Below are 25,290 nucleotides of genomic sequence, written 5' to 3'. Positions count from 1 at the left end.
TTGCAGCCCCGCCCACCCCGGGGGTCGGCCGCGGCGATTGGCGGCGCTGCGGGGGCGGGACTCCGGGAGGTGAGCTGAGGGGGCAGGGCTTGGGAGGGGACAAAGGCCGGGAGGAGGAAAAATCTTTCCCCGGGGCGGGTCCCTGGGCTTCTGGAGGGCCGGTGTCAGAGGCCGGCAGAGCTGGGGCCCCGCGAGGACTGCTGGCGTGCGCGCTCGAGTTTGAGCGTGTGAGTGACTGCAGCGCCCCTGGCTCCTCGCGGGTCTGTTCCCCTGCAGGTAACCGCAGGCTCGGAGGGGCGGCCTCAGTCCCGAGCGGCTGGGCGGGTGAGGCTCTGATTCCGCCGGTGGGAAAAGGGAGGAAAGCTCAGATCTTGGGCATGGAGGGAGGGACTTAGCGGCGAGGCCTGGGTGCAAGGAAGGGAAGAAATCCAAGCATGGCGCGGAGGAGGGTGCGGAATGCTTGGGCAGGAAAGGGAGAAATCGGGCAGCCGGAGAGTTGCTTTGCAGTGACAAATGCAAGAGCAGGTTTGCACGCGGGGAGGAAAATCAAGCGATGGAAGGTTGCAAGGACGCGTAGAGACTAAGTCTAGGGTGCAGGAGGAAAAAAGCATGCAGCACGGGGAGCCGGATGCAAAGAAGTGTGGAAGTCTAGGACTTGGGCGTGGAAAGCGAACTCAGACCACCCGGACTGGCCCAGCGACTCGCTGGATGCGTCGGCCTGGGGGCGTGGAGGGGGCGGAGCTCCAAGATACCGGGTTGTTCGCTGGGCCACCCATGGCGGTCGGGGGCGGGGTGAAGGGTGGGGGACACGTCCGCCACCGCCGGGTCTCAAGAGGCGTTCCCCATTCCGCGCCCCGGCTGCAGGTTTAAAAGTCCCGGGAGCGGAGAGGGAGGGGGAGGACGTCGAGACCGGAAAGGAGGAACGAACCTGCGTCGGTTGCAGCCCTCTAGGACGTCTGCAGGCCAAGGGCCTGCTGGTCACAGCGTCACCCAAGGACGTCCAAACCCAGAGACCCGCTAACGGTCGACAACCCAGGAACACTCCTACAGACGCACTCTCCATGTATGCACACAGAGATACGCGTGCTCCTTTGCCCTTTTCTTGGAAGGTGCCCGAGGACCTAAAACTGCCCTTTGCTCCTCTGGGTACACTCCGCACTGTACTTGAAACCAGATAAACCGGACTGTCTGGCCGGTATTAAAAACAACGAACCAAATCCTCGTGAAAGGGGTGTTTTGTATGATTAAGTCTTTCCACTACCTTTTTTGTTCCGTTTTAGGAGATAGACTGCATTCAGCTGAGTCTGCAAGACTGAGACGAGTTGGGTTGATTACAGGTTGATTGACAGTAGAGGTAAGAATGCGTGTTTCCCTTCTTTCATGTGGCCATACCGCCTTTAACTGGTCCTGGGCGGGGCGAGTTTCTGCAAAGGAGTGAGTCAGGAATACTTGCAGCTGTTTCCCTGTTTCTTTTAGTCCGTTGTCTTTTCTGCAAGAGGCTAATTTTGCCCAGAAATTATTGTAGTCATGAACTTAGATTTAAAAAAAAAAAATCTGGCTAAAAACTCAGCGGTGATGAAAATAAAATTAAATGGGGTCAGCGGCTTTTCCTTTTTAAACTGCTTTGTATCATTCCAGGTTTATTATCTGGAATTACACAAGCGTGTCAGGAGATTGGAATTCAGCTCCTTTCAGACTAAGTAAACGGGTGCTTGCTAGGCTTGGAAAAGTCGATCTTTTGAAGTTAGGGTGAGGATGGAGAAAGAAAATCTGAGGAGGGACAAAGGTGGAGAGGTGAATTCAGTGAGGCCTAAAGCCCATCCCGTGGAATTCAAATCTAGAAGAAATAAAATAGTGCTGTACATTAAACCAGACGCTACGATAAAGCTTCACTTTTTTAGTTAACAGGTAGAAAAAGATTTAATGGAAAAATAAAGTGAAGTGTTTCAGTTGTACAATATGAGATGCAGAAAGGGTACTACAGAAAACGTTTGCTTTAGCTGAGAAGGAAATAATGAGCTAAAAAAGCCCTATCGCTCTAGTCTTGAGATTTTAAGTTACAGTTTTATTAATTATATTTGCCATCAAGGAAAAATTGCCAAGTCATAGCTCTTGCATAATGCTAGGTAGGAACGTGGCCTCGTAAATGTATATGAAGACCAAGATAAGTTTGCTGCCTCTTAATTTTGTTTTGTTTCCTTTAAAATACAAGAACAGATGTGAAAGTGGGCTCAAGTATGACTGAATCATATACTTTAAGCTATTCTGTAAAACAGACGTGAAACGTGAAATTACTGGTGGGAATTAACCTTCATTCTTTCTGTATGGAAAACTGGGATCCGTACTGTGTCCCAGGATGGTGTAAATGGTTAAGCACTTGGCTGCTAACCAAAAAAAAAAAAGATTGGCGGTTCAAATCTACCCAGAGGCACCTTGGAAAAAAGCCTGGCAATGTACTTCTGAAAAAAATCAGCCACCGCAAACCCTATGGAACACAGCTCTACTCTGACATACCTGGGGTTGCATGACTTGTTTTATTTTTTAGTACATGGTCATATTCAGAATGCAGAAATCACAGGCTTCAATAGCAGACTGTGTCTTTGTCTTCCCCATTTTCTCCCCTCTCCCATTTCTCTATATATCCTTATTGCAGTTGTATTTTCTTGACTTAACCTACATTAGCTGGTTCATTTCTTTTATTCTAGTTGAGTTCCAGATGGTTCCCCAGTAATGATCTAGGGAACCTCCTCAACAGTAGTAGGCAGGTTTCTAGTTTTGCAAACTCGGGAAGTGAAAATAGGCCTGGGGGGCGGGGTGAGAATATATCTTGGCTTGTCACGGGGAACCAAGGCTTACTGTCCATTAGCCGTTACATTTTTTATTTAAAGGGCAAATTTCTTTAGCCCAGCTTTTCAAGAAAAACCACAGACCTCTTACCTAATAAATTTTTTGAAGTCAGTTTTTCTGACTTTTCCATTCTTCAGCTGTAACATTAAGAGATAAAAGCAATCGGCAGTTGTGTTACACAGCTTGTAGTTGTGTTGCTGAAAGAGAGAAAAAGTTTTCTTTAGAGCTTCAGGAGAAGGAACAGATACCTTTTGCAGGCTTAGAGCCTCCTCACCTCTCAGGGAACTATATTTTTAAAGTAGTTTCACTTCTTCCAAATATTCCACACTTGCCCTTTCCGGGAATCAGATTGATTTTGCATTCGCAGCCATTTCACAAAGTGGCTTCTCTTCCTGGAACAATTCTAATGTTCTGCCCCCCTCCCTTCCCAGCAGCAGCCTCCCTTGCCCTTGAGGGACAATTAAGGAGTTGGGACACTGAAGAATGGAAGAGGGACGAGCTCAAGTCCTGCGCAGTGCTCCTTCTGTATACAGAGTTCTCCAACTGAGAAATCACTTTGTATTTACCACCACATCCCCGATGTCTGTTATTGTCTTTCAGAAAACATAGCCCCACCAGGAATTATTCTTTCACTTTTAGACTTAATTAAGGTTTCTTTGCGCATGTGTCACAAGAATCAGTTGAATCTCCTCAAGGGTAGTTATTTTAACCAAAACAGCTTCATACAAAGGGAAGATCCTAGCCCTCAGCATTCAGCTCACCTTCAGGGCCCATTAAAATGAGGAGTTAATAAACACAGTACTGAGGAAATAATCTCATTTTCGGGACTAAGCCAACAGTCGAGAATAGAGTTTAATAAGGGCATGTTACAGGGTCAGGCTCCCCGACACTTTAGAGGGGTGGCCCTGGCAAGGTATTTTTCTTTTATCCATTTTAGTAAAGTGGGAAATAGTTTCCATCTTACAGGATTGCTGCAAGGGCTGACCTGGAAACCACACGTGAAACATGTAACACAATACCTTGCACAGAGAAGATGCTCAATTCTAATAGCGTGCTATTATGAATTGTTCTTTCAGTGGTCATCAAATTAGGTTTTGTGTCCACTTTATAATGAAATAAATGACAACACATGCATTTCACCTTTTTTTTTTTTTTTTTCCTTTTGAAGGTCTGTTTAAGTCAAAATGTCCCCCAAAATCCAGGGTGGTTCTGTGGTAGAGATGCAAGGAGATGAAATGACCCGAATCATTTGGGAACTAATTAAAGAAAAGCTCATTTTGCCCTATGTGGAGTTGGACCTACACAGGTAAATGAATTATTGCTTCCCAGTAGCAAACTCAGAAGGCATAGTCTAAGGAATTTTGGGGTACAGTTAGCTTATTCACATAGATACTATTGCATAACGTGGTCAAAGCTTTTTTATTTTGGCCTAAATTCTTGCAGGTGTATCTCTATTTTCATTTTAACAAACTGCTAGAAAAACTGGACTTTTTTTCAGAAGTCAAGCATTTTGAGGAAATCAAAGTGATCTTCAGGGCTTTCCAAGCCTCCGTTTCCTGTGAAGGTGTTTCTTTTTAAGAAGTAGCACCATCAGTGGCCAGGAGAGGCACAATGTGGAATCTGTTGAAGGGAATTTATAGAGGATGCAAGAAACAGTAAACTAAATGTAGTTAACACAATTTTGTCCTTTAAACTCCATTTTCTATCACTCTGCTTAACTAGTCAGTGGTCTTTTTTTCCTTTTCATTCCTTGACTTTTTCTGTTTTCATACAATTATAGGACAGAAGGAGCCCTTGAAATTAATTAATCCAATTCCAACCTTTGGGAGAGGTTCCTGAAACCATTTGCATCCTATAAGTTTCCTGCTTTTACTCTGTGTTTAAAGAGCTTGGAGATAGATGAGAAAGTTGATGCATAATTCTTTCATTTTTTTCCTGTGTTTTTCATAAACATGCTCATGTTCTTTGTACATTTGAACTAGTTAGAGACAGGTGTTTTACAAAGGTTAAGTGGCTGAAGACACCTGGTAAAAAGTTGAGCAACACATTTCAGCCAAACTATTGGCAACTGTGTGTTTGCCTCGACCCAGCATTTTTCAGCAGAATGTGTCCTGAGGATCTGTTCTTTGCTTGGGTGTAGACATTGAATTCTCCTGGAGTCAGTAGACACCATTCTTAATTATTCCAAAGCTGAAGCTGCTGATAATGTCTATATTGTAACCACGAGAAGGAGCAAATACAGGCAGAGGTCAGTCAAACATACAGCAAATGAGGCATGAAAAGATCTTTAAGTCGATTAAAAAGTATTTTATAAATTCTCTCCTGTTTCAGAAATTTGCACGGCAAACGGTGTTCCAGAGAACTTGTAGGTATAATAGCTGCAAAGCTGCATTGAACTTCTTTAGCCTAGAGGCATAAGGGGTATTAAAGGGCAGTTACTATGCCTAGGGGAGTGCTGATGGTACAGTGGTTAGGCGTTTAGCTGCTAACAAAAGGTCAGCAGTTAACATCCACCAGCCACTCATTGGAAACCCTATGAGGCAATTCTGTTCTGTCCTGTAGGGTTGCTATGGGTTGGAGTCAATGCTAGGACAACTTTGTGTGTGCGTGTGTGTAGGAGGAAAAAAGTCAGTGGGTGCAGACTAAAGAATTTTTGGAGGGCCAAACAAGTTTTAAGTTGTTACAAAACTGCTGTTTTCATTATATGATTGGTTCTTCTTGAGAAGGAGTGGTGCTGTTGGTTTTGTTGTTATATATAGGCTAGACAATGGTCCAGGGCCTGTATTTGTTCTTTTCTCTCAGAAATGTAAGAAGCAAGGTAAACAATCCACTAGCTTGCTGGTAGATTCTTTTGATGAGAAATGGCTCCTAGGATCATGAAAACTGCTGACCTCCCTTCTTGTTTGAGTTAGGGTTAGATATTTGTAGGTATTGAGCATTTCCTGTTAAGATAACCATGACTGCGTTAGCTTTGCATGAATTACTTAAGGTCGAAGCAGTTTGGAAATATTTTTATTTGGGAATACATCAAGATTTTGATCTATGTATTTGCATTATGAGCTGGGATATCTAAGGAAAGGAATGTAAAAGAACCAGAAAGAGAAATCTAGAGACTTAATGGTTCAGTTTTGAAAGCATTCCTTTCTCTAAAGCCTTGGAGAGCAAAATAAATTATTACATTATTGTTTTGTTTTTTCTGCCTTTGACAAACTATTACATACTATCAGTAAAGCTTTGCAGTCATTTTCTATGCTCTGTGAACAACCAGCGTTCTTCCCAGCTCCGCCTGTTCTGCAGACCAGATTTCAGGTGTGTCTTAAAGTGTAACTCTCTGGCGTATACAGGAGCATTGGTGGATTCCATTACTGACCCAAGAAATTGCGGACTTGTTTCCAGAACAAAGAAACTTGCCCAGGAATTAGGGAAAGGTTCATCTTATGACTAACTGGCATGAATGAAGGAGTCAGCATCTTTGGCACTGGCTGTCAGATCTATGAATCCCACCCCATTAGTGCCAAAATATAAAAAAAAATCCTTTAAGACAACCCCCCTCCTTTTTTTAAGTGCGGTATTGATTTAGTGAAAAACAAGGTGGTACTTAAGCTTACATTTTTATGCTAATTACAGGGAGGAAAGCCTAGCAAAAGACTTGCTGGTGAGCGGTTATTGCCTCTATGTGGTGTAAAGTAGGCAAAAGGGCAGAGTACAGTGGTTTCCATTCAGTTTCCTGCTAGACAGCTTTTCATTACAACACAGGGAGGCGTGGCCTAGCAGTTCAGCATCTCTTAGTGCCTTTTTAGCTGACATCTATCTTCTGTGTTTTGGGTGCACTACTGCAGAAACTTGAGGACATTGGTGGTTCAGTAGTAGAATTCTCACCTTCCATCCTGGAGACCTAGATTTGATTTCCCAGGTTCCACTGCAGTCAAGGAGCCCTGGTGGCACAGTGGTTAAGTGTTTGGTTTCTAACCAAAATGTTGGCAGTTCAAATCCACCAGCCACTCCTTGGAAACCCTATGGGACAGTTCTTTTCTATCCTGCAGGGTTGCCACGAGTTGGAATCGACTCGACGGCAGCGGGTTTTTTGGTTTCTATTCCAGCTAATTCACCTTACACGGAGCCACCACCCATCTGTCAGTGGAAACTTTTCACATTGCTATGATGCTGAGCAGGTTTCAGTGGAGCTCCCAGACTATGACAGACTAGGAAGGGTGGTAACCTTCTTTCAAAAATCAGCCAATGAAAACCCTGGGGATTGCAGTAGTCCAATCCGCAACTGATCAGGGGGATGGCATAGGACCGGACAGCGTTTCATTCCCTTGTGGATGGGTTGCAGTGCTCTGGGGGCTGACTCGATGTCAGCTAACAGCAGCAGTGCTAAAACTTACCAAACTTAGATGTATTTGGAGCTTTCAGTTTCTGCAAAGCAAGCTCTGTTTACCACCACTAAGCTGATAGAATATGGTAGTACTATCAGTAACCTATCAGTCTGTCTGAAAAGTTACACTTACAATTTTTCCCTCCCAAGCTATGATTTAGGCATAGAGAATCGTGATGCCACCAATGACCAGGTCACCAAGGATGCTGCAGAAGCTGTAAAGAAATATAACGTTGGCGTCAAGTGTGCTACTATCACCCCTGATGAAAAAAGGGTTGAGGAGTTCAAGTTGAAACAAATGTGGAAATCGCCAAACGGCACCATCCGGAATATTCTGGGTGGCACTGTCTTCAGGGAAGCTATCATCTGCAAAAATATCCCCCGGCTTGTGAGTGGATGGGTAAAACCCATCATTATAGGTCGCCATGCTTACGGGGATCAAGTAAGTCATTTCATGGCCTTTTGGCTGCCTAACAGTTCCAAATTGTATATGTTGTATTCTTACCATCTGGTGCCTACTCCCATGAAGTGAGGTGCAAAATTGAAAATGCATATGTGTATCTGTATATTTGTCTATATGTAAATTTAATCAAATTCAGATAAATTTAGATATAGGTACCCATCTCAACACATGATTTTTCTTAAACATGCTTCTTTGTTCTTCCTTTTTCTTGTATTTTTATTAGGTTAAAAACCTGATGTCATCAAGTCGATTCCGACTCATAGCAACCCTATAGGGCACAGTAGGACTGTCCTATATGGTTTCCAAGGAGCACCTGGTGGATTCAAACTGCTCACCTTTTGGTTAGCTGTGGCTCTTAACCACTACACCAAAGCTCTATGATATTGACATTTTTTAGTGGTAATTCAGTATACTTCAGCCTAGTATTTTGATCAGTGGTTCTCTACCCTGGCTGCACAACTGGGTCCCCTTTGGAGTTTCTTTTTGTGTGTGGTTTGTTTTGCCTTTTTTTTTTTTTTTAATTCCAATGCCTGAGTCTCACCTATGCCAGGTAAGTCTGAATTTCCAGAGAGGTTCAGGCATTTTAAAGCTCCCCAGGGAATCTAATGTGCAGGTAGGGTTGAGAACCACCAAAGACTGTATTAAACATGTTCACTTCATGCCTGAAAGGAAAACTGACTCAGTAATTTGAAAGCAGTCTCTTTAAAATATTCCTTCCTGCTTAGAAAAAAAAAATCAAAACTTCTGAATCTGCACAAGTAGGCTTATTGCCAAATTAAGCAGAAAGACTGCCGCTATACAAAATCCAAATTCTCTCTTAGAACTGAGGTTTCAGACTTTCATAGAAAGCAGCCTGTTGTGTTTTAAAGGAGTTTTGAAAACAGGATTCCCTACTACTGAAATCCAGAGGCTTGGATGTAGCAGTCCTTGCAAACAGTGTGGCTGGGGTGGACTACTCTCTGTGCCAGTACCAGGGTCTTAGGGTCAGTTCTTGAGAGGGCCAGTTAATTTTGTTCCAGCTGGTGGCAGCCCGAGCCATGGCCCTTCACAGACGTTTCCCAGAGGCCCAGGCTCGGGGATGCAGATCGCTGTGGTACAGACCTAATGTTTCTAGGAGCATTGCTTTAAGCATTTATGGGTCACTGGTGTCTTTTTTGTTCTTTCATTTTTATTTCTTTATTTATTTTAATCATTTTGGCATCAGTCGCTTGGAAGAATGGCCATTCTGTTTATTAAAGTCCAGAATGAAAATTCCAAACAGTAGGTTTATTCACTAATTGTTTAATTGTGCCTAAGCCTACTCAAAGAACTTATGTTCTTAGTGCTGTGGGGTTTTTTTTTGTTTTGTTTTGTTTTGTTTTGTTTGAGAGATAGGAACCAGTGAAGGATGCTATGTCAGAAGTTCTAGGTAGAATAGGTATTTAATCTTCATTGATAATCTGACAGCTCTTTTATCAACTGTAATTACACAGATCTAATCAAATAGATATGGTTGACATCTGCCGGCAACTGACACTAGCTCAGTTCATCAGAGAGAAGTTACAAGGCAGCAAAGACTTGGAGATGGCTGGTGTGTGCCAAGTACATTTTCCACTATAGTAGCTCAGGCCCATGAGGCAGGTGGCTTTCCTTAGGTGGCCCTTTCCTTGGTCATTAGCATGTTGCAGCTGCTTCCAGAGTGATTGCTTCATATAGACTAGCCCTGGACCTGGAATTAGTAGCAATAATAATCAAGAAGAGACTGAGCCCTAAATGTCTAAGTAAGGACCAGAACCCAGGTCTTTTGACCCTAAATGAATCCTCGACAGCAAAGTTACATCTTCAAAAGATTTATGGAAGAGTCAAAGGAGATAATGAGATGACTCAAGTTAATCACGTAAAGCATCTGGCATATAGGAAGGATCCAAAGGATTAGCTTTTTCATCACCATCTTGAATATTACAACTGGTATTATCATCATCCCCCCCAAGAAGTTTTCTCTGACCCCCCAGTCATTGCTCATCTCTCTTCCTCTGTCATCCTATAGTTTTTTTTTATCGTTGCCTCCTTTTTGACATTTGAAGTTCTTTCATTGCTCTTTCACTTGTGTTAGGTTGTAAGCAGCCTAAAGACAAGTTGTCATTAGGTGCCATGGAGTCAGTTCCCATTCATAGCAACCCCACGTATAACAACAAAATGCTGCCTAGTACTGCGCCGTGCTCACGATCGTTATGCTTGAGACCATTGTTGGAGCCACTGTGTGGATCCATCTCATTGAGGGTCTTCCTTTTTTTGCTGACCTTCTACTTTACCAAGCATGATGTCCTTCTCCTTGGACTGGTTCCTCCTGATAACTGCCCAAAGTACATGAAACAAAGCCTTGCTATCCTTGCTTCTAAGAAGCATTCTGTCTTTACTTCTTCCAAGACAGATTTGTTTGTTCTTCTGGCAGTCCATATCCTCTCCTTATCAGTGCTCAGAAAACTGCCCTGTACTTGGTAGGCACCCAGTAAATGTTTTTTTGATTTTTAATGTACTTTACCACTTTTTTTTTTTTTTTTTTTTACCACTAACTGAGGCAGCCTGGGTAGCACAAGCAATTTGCAATTGGCTGCTAACCCAAAGGTTGGTGGTTCGAACCCAGCCAGTTACTCCATGGAAGAAAGGCCTGGTGAACTGCTTCCATAAAGGATACAGCCAAGAAAACCCTATGGAGCAGTCCTACTCTGTAACTGCATGGCGCCATCATGAGTCAGGGACCAACTCAAGGCAGCTAACAACCACCACTAACTAGCTTTGGGAATTCTTTAAACCTCTTTGTCCCCATCTATAAAAGGAGAAGGCTGAGCTGTACTAACAACCTCTTTGTCAAGTTGCCTACCAGTTCTGTGATCTATGGTTTTTTTTTCTTTCCTTTATAATTTCCATTAGAGTATTTTTCTTTTCCTCATGGAATTAAGTTTACTTATACCTTTTTTTTTGTCCAAACAGTACAGAGCAACTGATTTTGTTGTACCTGGGCCTGGAAAAGTAGAGATAACCTACACACCAAGTGATGGAGCCCAAAAGGTGACATACTTGGTACATGATTTTGAAGGTATGTATAATTCCATCATGAGCTACGTCTTTATTTTTTTTTTACAGATCATTTAGATCACATGATTACTGGTACTCTAAAGTTAGTTGTGCGGCTGCCTGAAAGTACAATCTGGGTCTGTGAACATTTCTGCAGGACCCAAAATTTAACAGAAAAAAGTAATTAGCTTCCATACCTTCCATGCTATGGATAAAGGCACAAAAGGGACTCGCTGCTTAATTGGAAATGTATGTAGGGAAAGACAGGTAGATAATTACACATTTGTCTTAAAACAGGGAGAAAAGACTGCCAGGAATCTGTTGCACTCGAATGGTATAAATTAAGTGTTAAACCCAGAAAAAATTAAAAAAATTAAGTGTTACTAGGCCCAAATCACCCATCATGTAACGCTGTCCTTACAGAAGACGTTCGTGTTATGTATTTGCTGAAGTTTTCTTCTTGCTCTTCTGAGAATTTATCCTTTGAGTGTGGAATATCTGCTCTTTGCCTTTTCTTCCCAGCCATTCACTCCCCTGCTTGGAAAGGTCCTTATGGCAAAACCCTCCCAAAAGTTGTTGAAAGAGTCAGAGGGCCCTCTTTCTCCACTATCAAAGTTCTTAAAAGCACTCACACACGCACGCACACACATACACGCAGTTACTTAGTTTGGTTTTCCTTGCCTCCTCCAAATAATACCATTTTAATAGAATCTAGTTCTACCAGTTTCAAGGCTTTTCACTTTTCTGAGCCCAACTTGGCCTTGGGCAATGGCATGGATTCCAGGTCCATGTTTTAGTAATAACAGAGTTCAACTAATAGTTGTGAAACACCAGTGAGTACCTGTAGCACAATTATTTCTATCAATTATAGTAGGAACGTTCAGTACCCTCCAGGAAGTTAAGAAAATTTTTATTCAATATTTGGAATTCAAAGTTTTCTCAGTGGCTGAGGGTTGAATGCACACCTAAAGCTTAAAATATATTAGAAGTTTTAAAACTATGTAAAAGATTTTAAAAATTGTTCACTTTTTTTATTGTGCTTCAAGTGAAAGTTTACAACTCAAGTCAGTTTCTCATACAAAAACTTACCCACGCATTGTAATGTGACCATAGTTGCTCTTCCTGTAATGTGACAGCACTATCCTCCTCCTCCACCCTGAATTTCCCATGTCCATTCAGCCAGCTCCTGTCCTGCTCTGCCTTCTCATCTGCCCACATAGTCTCATGTGTTGGCTTGAGCTAGGAAGCACACTCTTTTCCACTATCAGTTTATGTGTTATCGTCCAGTCTAATCTTTGTCTGAAGAGTTGGCTTCAGGAATGGTTTTAGTTTTGGGCTAACAGGGAATCTGGGGGCCAAGACCTCTGGGGTCCCTCCAGTCTTAGTCAGACTATTAAACCTGGTCTCTTTACTGGAATTTGAGATCTGCATCCCACTAGTCTCCTGCTGCATTAGGGATTCTCTGTTGTATTCCCTGTCAGGGCAGTTATTGGTAGTAGCCGGGCACCATCTAATTCTTCCAGTCTCAGGCTGATGGAGTTTCTGGTTTATGTGGCCCTTTCTGTCTCTTGGCTCATATTTTCCTTGTGTCTTTGGTGTTCTTCATTCTCCTTTGCTCCAGGTGGCTTGAGACCAATTGCGGCATCTTAGATGGCCACTTGTATTCACTCTTTCTTGGGTGTATTTCTGATTCATGTAATCAGTTTTGATTTTCAGTGTCTTCTGAATCCTAAAGACCATATGTTTCTCTCATTTCTGTTGCCCTTTCAAAACAAGTTAGAGTGTTCTTATCTAGAACTGGTTTTCCTCAGGAACTCATGGAATTCCAGATTGGAAGCCTGGCTGGGACTTTTTGAAGCCTGGGCTCAAATGTAGGAGCTGAGAATTAATTGGGTTCTCTGGTGGTGACAAAATGGCCTTAACCTTGTTACAACTGTGCCCTATTTACTTTTACCCTTTTCTCTTTCATCCATTTCCCTCACAGACTGTGGTGGTGTTGCCATGGGAATGTACAATCAAGATAAATCAATCGAAGATTTTGCACACAGTTCTTTCCAGATGGCTCTGTCTAAGGGTTGGCCTTTGTATCTGAGCACCAAAAACACTATTCTGAAAAAATATGATGGACGTTTTAAAGACATCTTTCAGGAGATATATGACAAGTAACTCATTCTTTTTTCCTTTTTCCTCAAGTATGCTGGTATTTGTGGTACAGAGACTGTATTCTTACTCCTTTGATTCTGGGACAAATCAAGTGAAAACCATCACTCATTCAAAGATGAGAGCAAAACAGATTTAAAAGGAGTGGAAAAGAGTCACTCTGAGTTGCCTTTAGAAAGTAAACATGCTCTCAAAGAAGGGCCCTACATTTACTTTTCAGAACCAGGATTGGTTAATGTTTGAATAAAGGTAACACGCTAGTGCTAGGAAGTTGTGATTTTTCAAGTATATGTATTACTGAGTTGGCACCATTTCCACTTTTTCTGATACCTGTTGTTATGATTTAAAACTTTGCATTACTGCAGTCCCTTGAACTTAAAGTTTGTGGTGCTGAGGTAACGTTCAGCCAGCATAGCCCCCTTCCATGTACAAGCGTTCAAGCCAGGGTTCAGGTTTTAGGTGAGATATCTTTCCTGAGGCATTTTGAGTTCTCTTCCTGTTATCCATCAATACCAAGTCTAGAAACTCTTCAAATACATCTTTTCTATAATGATAATAAGCAACACAATAGTCTTTTTTTCCCTTGATTATATTCTTAATAAGTTGAATTTCAGGAGTTTTTTTTTACCAGTAGTATACAGAAAACTGTGGAAGGTAGTGGTCAAGACACTCCACTGTCTCACATTATTCTCACCTTTTCCCTACAGGGTGGGTGAAATTGCCTCTCCAGATGGGAAATTAGGGTTTCATAACTGGGAAATGGTCGGGAAAATGATAAGTTTGACCCTGTGACTGTCAGATTCCCAAGTTTATGCTGCTTGTACTCAAAAATGCTGCTTCCTGTCCTCTTTTTTTTTTTTTTTTTTTTTGGAGCAATAGAAAATGCCTCTAACAAAATGAATTTCCTTTTTTTTGTTGCCTTTTTCTCTCATGTGTCTTAGGCAGTACAAATCCCAATTTGAAGCCCAAAACATCTGGTATGAACATAGGCTCATCGATGACATGGTGGCCCAAGCTATGAAATCAGAGGGTGGCTTCATCTGGGCCTGTAAGAACTATGATGGTGATGTGCAGTCAGACTCCGTGGCCCAAGGTAAGGAGCCAGGAGACCACGTAGAGGTGAATCTTGGCCTGCAGCAGAATAGGTCATTCCATAGCAGTTCCTCCACTTTGAGAGCACGTTGATATAGTTCTTCATTAGTAAAATCGTGAAATATTGTGCTATATTATAGGGCATTCAGGACCATCTTCTTATCTGATGGGAAGGGAAATTAAGATCAGACAGGGGAACTGACTTAGTGTCACACAAGAGGTTGCTGTGTAGGTAGAGACTTCCTGGCTCCAGCCTCAGTTGTTAACACAGTTTACAAAGCTTAACCTTGTTCCCCACCAGAAATGTCAAAGCTACCAGTAGGTAGCCCAACTGCCTAATCCAAAAATCACTCCCTTACCCTGCCTTTAACTTCCCTCTGGTGAGAATGGAAAGACCAGGCAGGGGCAGATTATTCAACAAGCAAGGTAATCATGGTGCTTACCTTGTTTACCAGTTCATCCATGGAGAACAATTTCACATTTTTTCACCACATCAAAGATTCTGCTTCTAGGTGTGGCTGGCATCTGTCTCTCTCCCATCCCCACAGCAGGTTTGTCTAGAATCAAATCTCTTTTGAAATTTACAGTCCCTGACAGGGGCAGATGACCGAGTAAGCAAAGTGTCTTAGTTATCTAGTGCTGCTATAACAGAAATACCACATGTGGATGGCTTTAACAAGAGAAGCTTATTCTCTCAAAGTCTAGTAGGCTTGAAGTCCGAATTTAGGGCGCCCTTCCAGGGAAAGGCCTTCTCTCTTTCAGCTCTGGAGGTAGGTTCTTGACATCAGTCTGCCCTTGGTCTAGGAGTTTCTCTGTGCCGGAACCTCAGGTCCAACACGCTATACTCCTGGCTTTGCTTCCTTGGTGGTATGAGGTCCCCAACTCTGCTCCCTTCTCTCTTCTTTTATCTCTTTTAAGATAAAAAGGTGTGATGTAGGCCACACCCCAGGGAAACTCACTTTACATTGGGTCAGGGATGTGATCTGAGAAAAGGTGTTAAACATCCAACCCTAATCCTTTTCCACATAACCCAATCTGACTTATTGTCAATAGGGAGAGATTAAGATCTATAACACATGGGAAAAATCACATCAATCACAAAATGGAGGACAACCACACAATACTGGGAATAATGGCTTACCCAAATCGAGACATATTTTGGGGGGACACAGTTCAATCCCTGACGTGAGATAAGTATGAGCTTACTTACTAATCTCTAGTGAACAGTTTCACATGGGTTTTCACCACATCAGTGAATGTGAAATCGTTCACCACTGATGATCTGGTAAGCAGGGTAGGCACCATGTTTACGTTCCCTATTGGATAGTCTACCCCTGAAACCAGGGCACCCCAGGCTCCCCGGCAAGGTGGGGTAAAGTGAGGGGCCCAGGTTCCAATAACTAAGGGGGCTGTCTCCAAGAGCTCATTCATTTGGCAGCAGGTGCTAACTGCACCCCTTCTGCCAGCCTTGAAGCTGTTCTGGTACTTTATAAACAAATGTGTTTAATGCTTAGCTTTAAACATGAAGGAGTTAAACAAAGAATCCCAGGGCTATTCACAGAAATTTCAGGAATCAGGAGTGAGGGCCAAACCAATAGAAACTCCTCTTGATTTCCTCAGCACCAAGCTGCCCTTCAGTTACCCCTGGTAACTGTGTAAACACAAATCTCCCCAGATGAATGTGTTAACATTGATTGTGTTTGCTTTTCACCAGGAAGTACTACTTTTTCTTCCTCTTATGAAAGTTAAGCATTTCCTATCAGTTTGAAAATCAGTAGGCCAACGCAGTAAAGATAACTTTTCTGTCAGATAAATGAGTTACCTAATCCCCTTACCCCCATTCTGTTTCTCCTAATCTCACAATCATTTGTACTGTATGCGATAGAGAAGGGAATGTTGCTCTGGGATGGCTCCATGGTGGATAGGGAAAGTCACTCCTGGTAATCAGAGCTCTTGGAAAGGGATCCAGAATCATCCCTTTGTTTCTAAATGTTCTCATGGCAAGAAGAAAAGAGTATCTCAAGGAATATGGAGGTTCAAAGGACTTTGAAATAGCAGTTCTGTAGTATAGTGTCCAGTAGTGCACTGACAAGAGACCTGAAACCAAGGCTGCGTGACTGTGGAGAGCCCACTCTGGAGATAAATGTGGCCCAAGGCAGGCAAAGAGATTAAAAGGCAGCAGAACTGTCTCTGTTCACTCTGCCCTGGAGGCGTGAACTACTTTGGACTCCATACCAAATGTTGATTTCCTCAGTTAATAATGACACTACTAGTGTCTTCTAATATGAATAGATAAACACTATGGGCATAGTTCTGAGGTTCTCCAGTAAATACTTATTTTGCGTGTTTACTGAAGCCTCAAACCAACACACAGTGGCATAAGGAGCTACTAAGCTTACACAGAAATTTTAAACTTCCCAAAAATGAGTAAAAAAATAAAATTGCCGTTAACCCACTTCTTTAAAAGTGGTGTTGTTGTTGTTAGGTGCCATCGAGTCGGTTCCAACTCATAGCAACCCTATGCACGACAGAAACACCGCCCGGTCCTGCGTCATCCTTACAGTCCTTGTTATGCTTGAGCTCATTGTTGCAGCCACTGTGACAATCCACCTCATTGAGGGTCTTCCTCTTTTCCGCTGACCCTGTACTCTGCCAAGCATGATGTCCTTCTCCAGGGACTGATCCATCCTGACAACATGCCCAAAGTATGTAAGACGCAGTTTCGCCATCCTTGCCTCTAAGGAGCATTCTGGTCGCGCTGCTTCCAAGACAGATTTGTTCATTCTTTTGGCAGTCCATGGTATATTCAATATTCTTCACCAACACCACAATTCAAAAGCGTCAACTCTTCTTCAGTCTTCATTATTCATTGTCCAGCTTTCACATGCATATGATGTGATTAAAAATACCATGGCTTGGGTCAGGCACACCTTAGTCTTCACGGTGACATCTTTGCTCCTCAACACTTTGAAGAGGTCCTCTGTAGCAGATTTGCCCAATGCAATGCGTCTTTGGATTTCTTGACTGCTGCTTCCCTGGCTGTTGATTGTGGATCCAAGTAAAATGAAATCTTTGACAACTTCAGTCTTTTCTCTGTTTATCATGATGGTGCTCATTGGTCCAGTTGTAAGGATTTTTGTTTTCTTTGTGTTGAGGTGCAGTCCATACTGAAGGCTGTGGTCTTTGATTTTCATTAGTAAGTGCTTCAGGTCCTCTTCACTTTCAGCAAGCAAGGTTGTGTCATCTGCATAATGCAGGTTGTTAATGAGTCTTCCTCCAATCCTGATGCCCCATTCTTCTTCATATAGTCCAGCTTCTTGTATTATTTGTTCATCATACAGATTAAATAGGTATGGTGAAAGAATACAACCCTGACGCACACCTTTCCTGACTTTAAACCAATCAGTATCCCCTTGTTCTGTCCGAATAACTGCCTCTTGATCTATGTAAAGGTTCCTTATGAGCACAATTAAGTGTTCTGGAATTCCCATTCTTCGCAATGTTATCTGTAGTTTGTTATGATCCACACAGTCAAATGCCTTAGCATAGTCAATAAAACACAGGTAAACATCCTTCTGGTATTCTCTGCTTTCAGCAAGGATCCATCTGACATCAGCAATGATATCCCTGGTTCCACGTCCTCTTCTGAAACCAGCCTCAATTTCTGGCAGTTCCCTGTCGATATACTGCTGCAGCCATTTTTGAATGATCTTCAGCAAAATTTTGCTTGCGTGTGATATTAATGATGTTTTTCTATAATTTCCACATTCGGTTGGATCACCATTCTTGGGAATAGGCATAAATATGGATCTCTTCCAGTCAGTTGGCCAGGAAGCTGTCTTCCATATTTCTTGGCATAGCCGAGTGATCACCTCCAGTGCTGAATCTGTTTATTGAAACATCTCAATTGATATTCCATCAATTTCTGGAGCCTTGTTTTTCACCAGCGCCTTCAGAGCAGCAGGGACTTCTTCCTTTAGTACCATCGGTTCCTGATCATATGCCACCTCTTGAAGTGGTTGAATATCGACTAATTCTTTTTGTTATAATGCCTCTGTGTATTCCTTCCATCTTCTTTTGATGCCTCCTTCACTATTGCAACTCAAGGCTTGAATTTTTTCTTCAGTTTTTTCAGCTTGAGAAACGCTGAGCGTGTTCTTCCCTTTCGGTTTTCCATCTCCAGCTCTTTGCACATGTCATTATAATACTTTGTCTTCTCGAGAGGCCCTTTGAAATCTTCTGTTCAGTTCTTTCATTTCATCAATTCTTCCTTTTCCTTTAGCTACTTGATGCTCAAGAGCAAGTTTCAGAGTCTCCTCTGACATCCATCTTGGCCTTTTCTTTCTTTCCTGTCTTTTCAGTGACCTCTTGCTTTCTTCATGGATGATGTCCTTGATGTCATTCCACAGCTCGTCTGGTCTTTGGTCACTAGTGTTCAATGCATCAAATCTATTCTTGAGATGGTCTCTAAATTCAGGTGGGATATACTCAAGGTCATATTTTGGCTCTCGTGGACTTGCTCTGATTTTCTTCAGTTTCAGCTTGAACTTGCATGTGAGCAATTGATGGTCTGTTCCACAGTCAGCCCCTGGCCTTGTTCTGACTGATGATATTGAGCTTTTACATTGTCTCTTTCCACAAATGTAGTCAATTTGATTTCTGTGTGTTCCATCTGGTGAGATCCATGTGTACAGTTGCCATTTATGTTGGTGAAAGAAGGTATTTGCAATGAAAAAGCCATTGGTCTTGCAAAATTCTATCATTCGCTCTCCAGCATTGTTTCTATACCAAGGCCATATTTTCCAACTACTGATCCTTCTTCTTTGTTTCCAACTTTGGCATTCCAATCACCAGTTATTATCAATGCATCTTGATTGCCTTTTCAGTCAATTTCAGACTGCAGCAGCTGATAAAAATCTTCTATTTCTTCATCTTTGGCCCTAGTGGTTGGTGCGTAAATTTGAATAATAGTCGTATTAACTGGTCTTTCTTGTAGGTGTATGGATATTATCCTATCACTGACAGCGTTGTACTTCAGAATAGATCTTGAAACGTTCTTTTTGACGATGAGTGCAACACCATTCCTCTTCGAGTTGTCATTCCCAGCGTGGTAGACCATATGATTGTCCGATTCAGAATGGCCAACATCAGTCCATTTCTGCTCTCAAATGCCTAGGATATTGATGTTTATGCATTCCATTTCATTTTTGAGAATTTCAAATTTTCCTAGATTCATACTTCGTACATTCCAGGTTCCGGTATTAATGGATTTTTGCAGCTGTTTCTTTTCATTTTGAGTCGTGCCACATCAGCAAATGAATGTCCCAAAAGCTTTACTCCATCCATGTCATTAAGGTCGACTCTACTTTGAGAAGGCAGCTCTTCCCCAGTCATCTTTTGAGTGCCTTCCAACCTGGGGGGCTCATCTTCCAGCAGTATATCAGACAGTGTTCCACTGCTATTCATAAGGTTTTCACTGGCTAATGCTTTTCAGAAGTAGACTACCGGGTCCTTCCTCCTAGTCTATCTTAGTCTGGAAGCTCAGCTGAAACCTGTCCTCCATGGGTGACCCTGCTGGTATCTGAATACGGGTGGCATAGCTTCTAGCATCACAGCAACACGCAAGCCCCCACAGTACGACAAACTGACAGACACGTGGGAGATTTAAAAGTGGTAGAGGTGACTTATTCATAGTCATCGCCAAGTAGCTGATTTGTTCTGCCAACAATAGCCATTTTAACATACTTCTTGAAATATATTTATAACATATGGTCTTCTATTTTGTGGGAGAAGGTTTTTTACGGAGAAAATGTTACTAATAAGCATTTTCCTTTTCCTCTGGTGCCGTGAAATATCACACAGGCTGAAAAAGTAACAGCCTACTCTAAATTTACATTGTTAATTCTATCGGTGCTATTGGGAGGTAGCAAAAATGGGAAAAAAATGGTTCTCCAAAGTCAGGTGTGAAATAGTAAAGAAAAATGAATTGTGGGAACTTGAAAGTTGTAACGTGGTCTCTGAACAGGAAATCACAGAAGAGAAGCATTTTGTTGGGAGTGTTAAAGAAAGTAAGGAAGGGCAAGTGGGATGTTCTCCAGCCCGTATCATTCTGTTTTTACCTACCTTTTATTTTAATGAGCCTTAGTAGCTGGAGAGCAGGAGAGAACTCTTATTAATCCTTATTTCCCCCAAACAGCAGAGCATCAGCTCGTGACGATAGAAATAACTTATTCAGCTCTTTTTCTATAGCAGGTAATATTCTAAGGAATGTGAGCATATATTCATGAACACATGCATATGTATTTATTAATTCAAACAACAGCCCAGTGAGATTAGTGCTTTTATTACCCTCATTTTACAAGTAAGAAAACAGGCACAGCAGCTTCTAGTCAGAGAGCTAGGGTGGAATGCAGGTAGTCAGACCCCATCCTCTCCATCAGAGAGCAGGTGCCTCTGAGATCATGAAGACAAATGACAGCTTTTCCAGACCCTTCACCTGTGAGATCTGAAGTGGTGACCCTGCTTTCAGAAGAGCAGGAGAATTAGGGATGACTCCATGTGCCCATGTTCATTTTGTTTCCTAAGATTAGTTATGTGCTGTCTCTTGGAGAGACCCAGTGTTTTTCATGCAGCCGAACCAAATAAATTCATGCTCTGCCACTTACAGGTTATGGCTCCCTTGGTATGATGACCAGCGTGTTGGTCTGTCCAGATGGCAAGACAGTAGAAGCGGAGGCTGCCCACGGGACTGTCACGCGTCACTACCGCATGTACGAGCAAGGTCGGGAGACATCCACCAATCCCATTGGTAAGATGGTGTTGATGTCTACGCTGATTTCTGATCAGAGGGTAGCAGTCTCCAAAGGGACTCTGATGGGTTCCTGTGGCTGCTCAGTGCCTGTGTACACAAAGTCATCTCCAAGTAGGTGATTTGTTCTATCAAGAATAGTCCTTTTGATGTGCTTCTTGAAATACATATAATACATACTTTTCTATTTTGTGGGAGAAGATTCTTCACAGAGAAGAATGTTATTAATAAGCATTTTCTTCTTCCCCTGGTGCGGTGAAATATCACATAGGCCAAGAATTAAAGCCACGTAGATCCTTCCAACAGGTTTTTAAGGACAGCACTTTAAAAAGAGATCACAGCCTGGAAAGAGGAGGACAATACAGACAAGAGATAGATGAGATTGTGACCTTTTCCAAATTACAAAATGCCTTAAGCTTCAAGCATTAGTACTACACCTATGAAGATGTACTTTCTTAAAGCTCTAATGAAACCCAGGTGTTTTTTCTTCACAAAAATGCAGATTATTCAGGTTTTCATTTGGTAAAATATTTCCAATGTTCCTAAAACTAATAGCCCACATGGATGGCATCCAATGAAGTCAGTCACCTAAATAAAAACCTGTTGTGTTTTTATAAACTCAAACATTCGAGACTTTCTATGACTGGTATGACTGAGATGTACTTTTTTCTCTTCCTTTCTCTTTTAGCTTCCATTTTCGCCTGGACCAGAGGGTTAGCCCATAGAGCTAAGCTTGATAACAACAACGAGCTTAGTTTCTTTGCAAAGGCTTTGGAAGAAGTCTGCATTGAGACCATTGAGGCTGGCTTCCTCACCAAGGACTTGGCTGCTTGCATTAAAGGTTTACCCAAGTAAGTATAAGCTGCCCTAAACTCTATGGTCAAATCACAACTTACCCTCAATGGGCTGAAAACATCAGTGTTTTTTTGGAACTGTATTGTTGTGCATCATCTGGTTTGGGGATCAGCAAACACTATCTGTACATTGTCAGACAGGGAATATTTTAGACTTTGTGAGATATATGGTCTCTGTTACAACTACTCGACTCTGCCTCTGCCACTGTAGCAGAAAGAGAGTCATAGACACTTCATAAATGAATAGGTATGGCAGTCTTCCAATAAAACTTTATGCACAAAGCCAGGGTACAGGTCAGATTGAGCCCACACCGTAATTTGCTAACCCTTGATTTAGTTGATAATCGTTGGATGACAAGGTTCTGAAAACAGTAGACAATGAGAAACAAAGGGACCACTGGAGGAACCCCCAAAACTATGGCTCCTCTGACACTCTGCTAACCCAGAACTGAAACCATTCCTGAAGCCCACTTTTCAGACAAAGATTAGACATAGCTTATAACAAAGAATAACATGCATGAGAAGCGAACTTCTCGGTGCAATCAAATATACAAGACCAAATGGGCAGCTCCTGTCCAAAAGCAGGATGAGAAGGCAGAAGAAGGGATGGGAACTGGACTAATGGCCACAGGGAACCTGGGGTGGAAAGGGAGAGTGTGCTGTCATGTTGTGGGGATTGCAACCAATGTCACAAAACAATATGTGTACGAATTTTTGAGTGAGAAATTAACTTGAGCTGTAAACTTTCACCTAAAGCACACTAAAAAGAAAAGAAAGAAAAAAAGGGACCTCCGTCTTATTTTATTCCACCTTTTTATTTAAAGTAAGCAGCACAAGTATAAGATGTCCATCTGACAGTGGTCCCTTAAGTATCTGTAACAAGCAGTAAAATATTGCACAGGATTTTTCTGAGAACTTGGTAGCCAGTGTCCCAGCTGGATTAGTTGCTAATCAGAAACTCCTCCCCAAAGTCAGAGTGAGTTACTGTGGCACACCTCAAGAAACACTAAAATTTAACACAAATCCCATGTCCCAACTAGTATGTCCTCAGAGACCTGTTAGGGTCAGTATATACTAGTAACAGGAATAAACTCAATCACTCCATCTTTGTTATCTTCAATTTGCAGGAAGAATACGTTTGAAATGTTTCTATCAGTGTGATACCTTTGTGCTGTACTTGACTAGGCACCGAACAGCAGGATTATGCCAGTCCGTTGCCTTTGGTTTTTCTTAAGACACTGGTAGAAATAATGGCATTAAATTGTTTTTAAGGATAAGTGAGAATTTTTGGGAATGGGGGTAAAGGTGCGATTGTACCGTGCATAAGCTTTGTAATTACTAAGAACTGTGGAACAAGACATAGGATGATTTCCATATCTCAGGCATCAGTGTTAACTGAAGCTCTGTGATAGTTTTGCCCTCAAAGCTACATGGTAAGAAACCTAGTGTGGACATGCCTGTGAATGAGCTTCCAGCACAGACTAGTCTAGAATCTGAGTCACAAGACTGGGTCAGCCTTGAAGTTTGAGGAGCACAGTCTGTAGATTTGTAGCTTATTACTCTTAATGGAGGAACCCTGGTGGCACAGTGATCAAGCACTTGGCTGCTAACTGAAAGGTTGGCAGTTTGAACCCACCAGCGCTCCATGGGAGAAAGATGTGGCAGCCTGCTTCCATAAAGATTATAGCCTTGGAAATCCTATGGGGCAGTTCTCTCTGTCCTGTGGGGCCACTATGAGTCAAAGCAACGGGTTTTTTGGTTTTAACCTTAATTACTTTTCTTCCAGAAATAAATACAACAAATTAATGGCATTTCTAGGACTTCTCATCCAGCTACCAGATCAAAGACAAACTAAAATTCCTCTTTTCTCTCTATCTCTTCTATTAGTGTGCAACGGTCTGACTACTTGAATACCTTTGAATTCATGGACAAACTCGAAGAAAACTTGAAAATAAAACTAGCTCAAGCCAAACTTTAAGATCATACTTTGGCTTAGGACCTTAAGGTTGTTACTTTTTTTTTTTGTAACTAGGTCCATTGGTTTACATTTTTCTGTATAACACTCAAGGGTAAAAACAAAATCAATTTTGTAATTTGTCTAGAAACCAGAAATTATCTTTTCTATACATTTAGTTTTTTTTTTTTTCTTATACCTACATGAATGTGGCAGGAGACTTTGTTTCTACAGGCAGTCCCTGGGTTACGAACATCCGATTTACCTACAACCCCGTAGTTAAAATCAACCCCCATAAAGGCTATTATATTAAAAATTCAAGGTATATACAGTGGTTCATAATAACAATGTGTATCAAAACATTATTGTTATTATTACTGTATTTTGTTCAAGGTGTTTTACTGCATCCGAAAGTGTTTCTTTAATGTTTTTTATGCACAGCAAGGCACATTATATACTAAGACAAACACTTAACTGACATTAGATACAATCTATACCTAACTGTTGTGACTTAGGTACAAATTTGACTTAAAGACAGGTTTAGGAACTGAACTTGTTCCCTAATCTGGGGACTGGCTGTACTTGCTTTTCTAGTAGCAGCCTAGGAATTACTTTAGTACTCCTTGTACTTACTGTCACTTTTTCTCATGTTCAGAAATAAATGACCAAAATCAAGAGTGCTTGGAAGGGTAAACTAGAGCCACAGTATTGTTCTCTTCCAAATTTACTCTCTCCCCCTCATTCATGGCCTGGGGCACTGGCTGGTTTTGGTGATACTGATCCCCCATTATGTGAGATGGAGCTGTACGTTGAACTTGTGCAGTTTTGGAACAAAGAGCATGAGTTAACTAAAACGTTTGGCTGTCATTTTTGGAAAGAGTTCCTGTTGAATGTTTTGAAGATGCTAAATGTTTTGGAGGACACAGGGGAGTTTGGAATCCAGAATAAATACTACCTGGAGATTTGTCCTCTGTTTGTCCTACCTCCGCTTGTCTTGTGTGGCCTGAGTATTAAGCTACCCTAAATACATTTTTTCATCCAAGTGCAATAATACAAGCTGCACCTTTTCTGGACTCTTGTTGGCTTGTTTTCTTTTATATAAATGTGATTTTTCAGAAGTTAGCGTTCAACACTATCCTGGTCATGTTCCTCCTCTGAACTGTTAATTTTAAATAAAATTAAATGCTAATGGCTATTCTTCTGAGTTTTATTTTTATTTATTGAGTGCACTTTAGATGCTAGGTACCATGCTAGGTCCTAGCCAATGAATTTCATTTGAAAACATCTTTGCCCTAGAGGAGTTTACAGTGAGGGAATGGAGAGGTAAACCAACAATAAGATGTGGACAACATGAAAGGGAAAGAGGACCAAAGATAGAGCTAAAGGGGTATTTTTAGGGAATATGCACATGCTAAGGAGTTCAAACATTACCTTATCAGTTAATGGGGAGCTAATGAAAGCTTTTGCGGTGTTGGCAGAGAATATTGAATATACCACAGACTGCCAAAAGAACAAACAAATCTGTCTTAGAAGAGGTACAGCCAGAACACTCCTTAGAAGCAAGGAATGGAGAGACTGCATCTTATGTACTTTGGACATGTCAGGAGGAATCAGTCTCTGGAGAAGGACATCATGCTTGGTAAAGTACAGGGTCAGTGGGAAAGAGGAGGACCCTCAATG

The 25,290-nt window shown here is 41.9% G+C and overlaps 1 protein-coding gene across 3 annotated transcripts; it reads left to right on the top strand.

Moving 5' to 3' along the window:
- The first annotated feature begins 127 nt into the window (after positions 1-127).
- On the top strand, positions 128-24,798 carry IDH1 (isocitrate dehydrogenase (NADP(+)) 1). 3 transcript variants are annotated; one of them, XM_049888005.1, is made up of 10 exons: positions 128-276; positions 1,281-1,354; positions 4,016-4,153; positions 7,376-7,667; positions 10,659-10,764; positions 12,727-12,904; positions 13,844-13,995; positions 20,662-20,802; positions 21,491-21,653; positions 23,544-24,798. In XM_049888005.1, exons 3-10 carry the CDS (start codon positions 4,032-4,034, stop codon positions 23,632-23,634), a joined length of 1,245 nt encoding a protein of 414 aa, XP_049743962.1. In that variant the 5' UTR covers positions 128-276; positions 1,281-1,354; positions 4,016-4,031; the 3' UTR covers positions 23,635-24,798. The 3 variants fall into 3 exon arrangements, with proteins under 3 accessions (XP_049743962.1, XP_049743964.1, XP_049743963.1); XM_049888007.1 differs by having other exon boundaries at positions 128-324; XM_049888006.1 differs by lacking the exon at positions 128-276 and adding an exon at positions 816-1,063.
- Positions 24,799-25,290: the final 492 nt, after the last annotated feature.

This window comes from Elephas maximus, chromosome 6 (genome assembly GCF_024166365.1).
Source record: "Elephas maximus indicus isolate mEleMax1 chromosome 6, mEleMax1 primary haplotype, whole genome shotgun sequence".
Classification (NCBI taxonomy): Eukaryota; Metazoa; Chordata; class Mammalia; order Proboscidea; family Elephantidae; genus Elephas; species Elephas maximus.
Note: the sequence above shows the minus strand (reverse complement) of the source record. Positions and strands in the feature narration are given on the sequence as shown.

Coding starts and splice junctions, on each gene's coding strand:
- IDH1 (XM_049888005.1), top strand. CDS start 4,032: ATGTCCCCCAAAATCCAGGGTGGTTCTGTGGTAGAGATGCAAGGAGAT. Junction 12,905..13,843: donor TTTCAGGAGATATATGACAA/GTAACTCATTCT, acceptor CATGTGTCTTAG/GCAGTACAAATCCCAATTTG. Junction 13,996..20,661: donor GTCAGACTCCGTGGCCCAAG/GTAAGGAGCCAG, acceptor TGCCACTTACAG/GTTATGGCTCCCTTGGTATG.